This window comes from Micropterus dolomieu, unplaced genomic scaffold, assembly GCF_021292245.1.
Source record: "Micropterus dolomieu isolate WLL.071019.BEF.003 ecotype Adirondacks unplaced genomic scaffold, ASM2129224v1 scaffold_216, whole genome shotgun sequence".
Lineage (NCBI taxonomy): Eukaryota > Metazoa > Chordata > Actinopteri > Centrarchiformes > Centrarchidae > Micropterus > Micropterus dolomieu.
Genome location: NW_025744208.1, coordinates 34,019 through 37,353, shown reverse-complemented (window position 1 = coordinate 37,353; position 3,335 = coordinate 34,019). Strand labels below are relative to the sequence as shown.

General features: G+C 38.7%; 1 protein-coding gene across 1 annotated transcript in view; it reads left to right on the top strand.

The window, feature by feature from the left end:
- The window catches only part of LOC123967281 (class I histocompatibility antigen, F10 alpha chain-like), a 10,737-nt gene that overhangs the window by 3,587 nt on the left and 3,815 nt on the right, over positions 1 to 3,335 (top strand). The window contains 1 exon segment of the mRNA XM_046043340.1: positions 2,679 to 2,957. Coding sequence (XP_045899296.1) covers positions 2,679 to 2,957 — 279 coding nt within the window.

Here is a 3,335-nt window from a genome sequence, read left to right as displayed (position 1 = left end):
ACAAGTTGTCATTTGTTTATTGTTTAAGAAAGAAACTATAATGAAACAGAAAATAATCTGTAGAATATAGAAAATAAAATTTGATCCACATGCAGTGTGTATATTTAGTTCAGAGGTTTGTGATTTTAGATTTCAAACTGAACGATAATGAGGAGTGAAAGCTGCTAATGAAGCATCCTGAAGAATAAAAGACTCCACTGACTGAAACTAAACTTTAGTTTAACTTCACGTTGAGATATCAAGCACCAGAAAACAACATGACGCCTGTTTCTACAAACTGATTTCTATCAATGAAACTCAGTTACACGACTGCAGGACCTGAATATTTGATTTGTTTCATATTTTATTTCAGAATAAATTAAATGTTCAAGACAAAATCATCAGAAATATTAAAGTAAAGAGTTTCTGGAGCAAAAGTTTTATTTATAAATATATTTTTGTTTTTATTGATGCACAAAAGAGATTATTAGGAGGTCTTGAATGTACTTTAGTACCTTTTGACTCTGTGTGCAGGAAAATAACTTTGTTCAGTGATTTTATAAAACTGTGATATTAAAACTGAAATCATGAAGTCTTTCTTACAGTGACTCACTCTCTGAAGTATTTCTACACTGCGTCTTCTGGAGTCCCAAACTTCCCAGAGTTTGTGGCTGTTGGGTTGGTTGATGAAGCTCAGATTGATCACTATGACAGTAACACCAGGAGAGCAGTAACCAAACAGGACTGGATGAGCAGAGTCACAGCAGATGATCCTCAGTACTTGGAGAGGGAGACTGGGAACTGTATGGGTTACCAGCAGGTCTTCAAAGCCAACATTGGAGTTGCAAAGCAGCGCTTCAACCAAACTGGAGGTTTGTTAGTTTCACTTTCTACTGATAACATGTTGTTCATATTTTCATCATGTATTTCATGCTTCTGCTGGGTCCCCGTATGAGAGGAGGAGCAGCGTGTTTTAATAAACCTGCTGACAGGACGACGCGGTAAATGTCTCCTTCAGATCAGAGGTTTAAAAGGTTTAACAGCACGACTGATGCACAGTCTGTCCATCCCAGAATATAATTATTATAAAGTCAATTAATCGATTAGTTTATCAACAGTAAAAGAATCAACAATAATTTCTATAAAGAGATATTTTATCTTTTATATTTAATTCAAATTATATTTGAAAAAATTGTAAATTAAATTCTGTCGGTCGGACTAAAGAAGCCGTTTAAAGATTTCACTTTCAGTTTGAGAGATTTTTCACTGTTTCCTGACGTTTTACAGAGCAAACGATTTATCGATTAATCGAAAAAATAGTCATTACATAATCAATAATGACAAGAATAATTAGTTTGAGCCCTAAATATGTAGTAGAATACAGATTATATTATATTAACTCTACTGATACACAGTCTGTCCGTCCCATAATATAAATATAAAGTAGAACTACAGATTAGATTAACTTTACTTGACCACAGTGTGTCTCTGCCGTAATAAACATATATAGTGCTGAAACAATCAATCAGTTAATCGATTAGTTGAACAACAGAAAATTAATTGGCAACAATTTTGATAATCAGATAATCATTTAAGTCTTTTATTAAGCAAAAAACAAAAAACAAAAAACAAAAAGCCAAAACATGTTCTAGTTCCAGTTTCTCAAATATGAGAATTTGCTGCTTTTCTCTGTTTTTAATATCATTTTATATTAAATACTGTTCAGCGTCGGACAAAAAGAAGAAGCGTTTAAAGATTTCACCTTCAGCCTCCGGGAACTTGTGACGGACGTTTTTCACTATTTTCTGACACTTTTTTTTTTAAAATAAGTTAATCGATTAATCAGAAACAATAATTGACAGTGAAAAGAATGATCAGTTTGAGCTCTAAATATAAAGTAGAAGTCCAGATTAGATTAGTTTCACTCTGCTGTTCTGACCACAGCGTGTTGGTCCGTCCCAGCAGGCAGCATCAAGCCAACATCTGCAGGTGGAAACAGCTGCTGGTTGTATTGATTGATTGGCTGATGGATGGACCGATCAGGACACACAGACTGTCTCCCAGTCTCCATAATGGTCCTGCTGGTCTCGGCCTTATTCTGACCAGTTGTAGTAACGCGCTGCTGAACAGGACACGCTGTCCTGGTGGAGCAGGTGGAGTCTAGAGACTGATCCTGGACTGAAACGCTCCTTCAGTGGAAGCTTCTAGAGCCTCAGGACAGCCTGGTCTGTAGTTGCTCACAGGAAGAGGATGTTGGTGGACTGATCCACTGGCTGCAGGGTCTCAGTAGAGGAGGGGGGTCATGTTCAGTCCAGGATCAGGTTTAATCTGCGTCCACCTCAGTTTGTGTTCCTGCAGCTCACATGAAGCCACAGCGCCTTCAGCAGGGGACGATAAACTGCTGGTCTCAGTGGAGGCAGCGTGTCTCTGTGGTGGTGAAATAAAAAGAGTTAGGATCTCACTCTGTTTCCCAGCAGCCTCTCTGCCTCTCCTCTCTCTCTCTCTCTCTTAAGGCGTCCGCACACACTGTCCAGATGGAGATTGGCTGTGAGTGGCGTCCGTCGAGCCAATCGCAGCAGGAGGTGTAGATCCTCTGTTCTGGTGTCTGTGGATCAGTGTGTCTCTGTGGTGAAGATGTGACATCAGCTGATGATAGATGAGCTGTGATCTCACTCTGTTTACTGATGTCTCTCTTTCAGGTGCACACGTTTTCCAGGAGATGTACGGCTGTGAGTGGGACGATGAGACTGACGAGGTTAAAGGTTTTAGGCAGTATGGTTACGATGGAGAAGACTTCATAGCATTTGACTTTAACATAGAGACATGGATCGCTCCAACACCACAGGCTGTCGCCACCAAACACAAGTTGGATAATGACAAAGCTTACTTAGCCGCTCAAAAGAACTACTACACTCAGATTTGTCCTGACTGGCTGAAGAAGTATGTGGACTATGGGAGGAGCTCTCTGCTGAGAAAAGGTAGAATCACATGACCTGATGTAGTTTCATGGACACAACAATGTTAATAAGCCTCATTTGTTTCTAACCAACAGCAACATTATAATAAATATGAACCAACACACAGAGATCAACTTTGTTTACACACATTTATTTATCTTTCTTTTTCTCTCTGTCACATTTATCACCTCTCTCTCTGTTTTCTCTCTTTCTCTTTTCTGTCTTTTTCCATCTGTGCTTCTCTTCTTTAGTTACACTTCAATGAGGTTTATTTACATTTCATACACAGTATATCAAACAGTAAATCGAAATAATAAAAAACCTATAATCTCTCTCTCTCCCTCTCTCTCTCTTTCTCTCTCTCTCTCTCTCTCTCTCTCTCTCTCTCTCTCTCTCTCT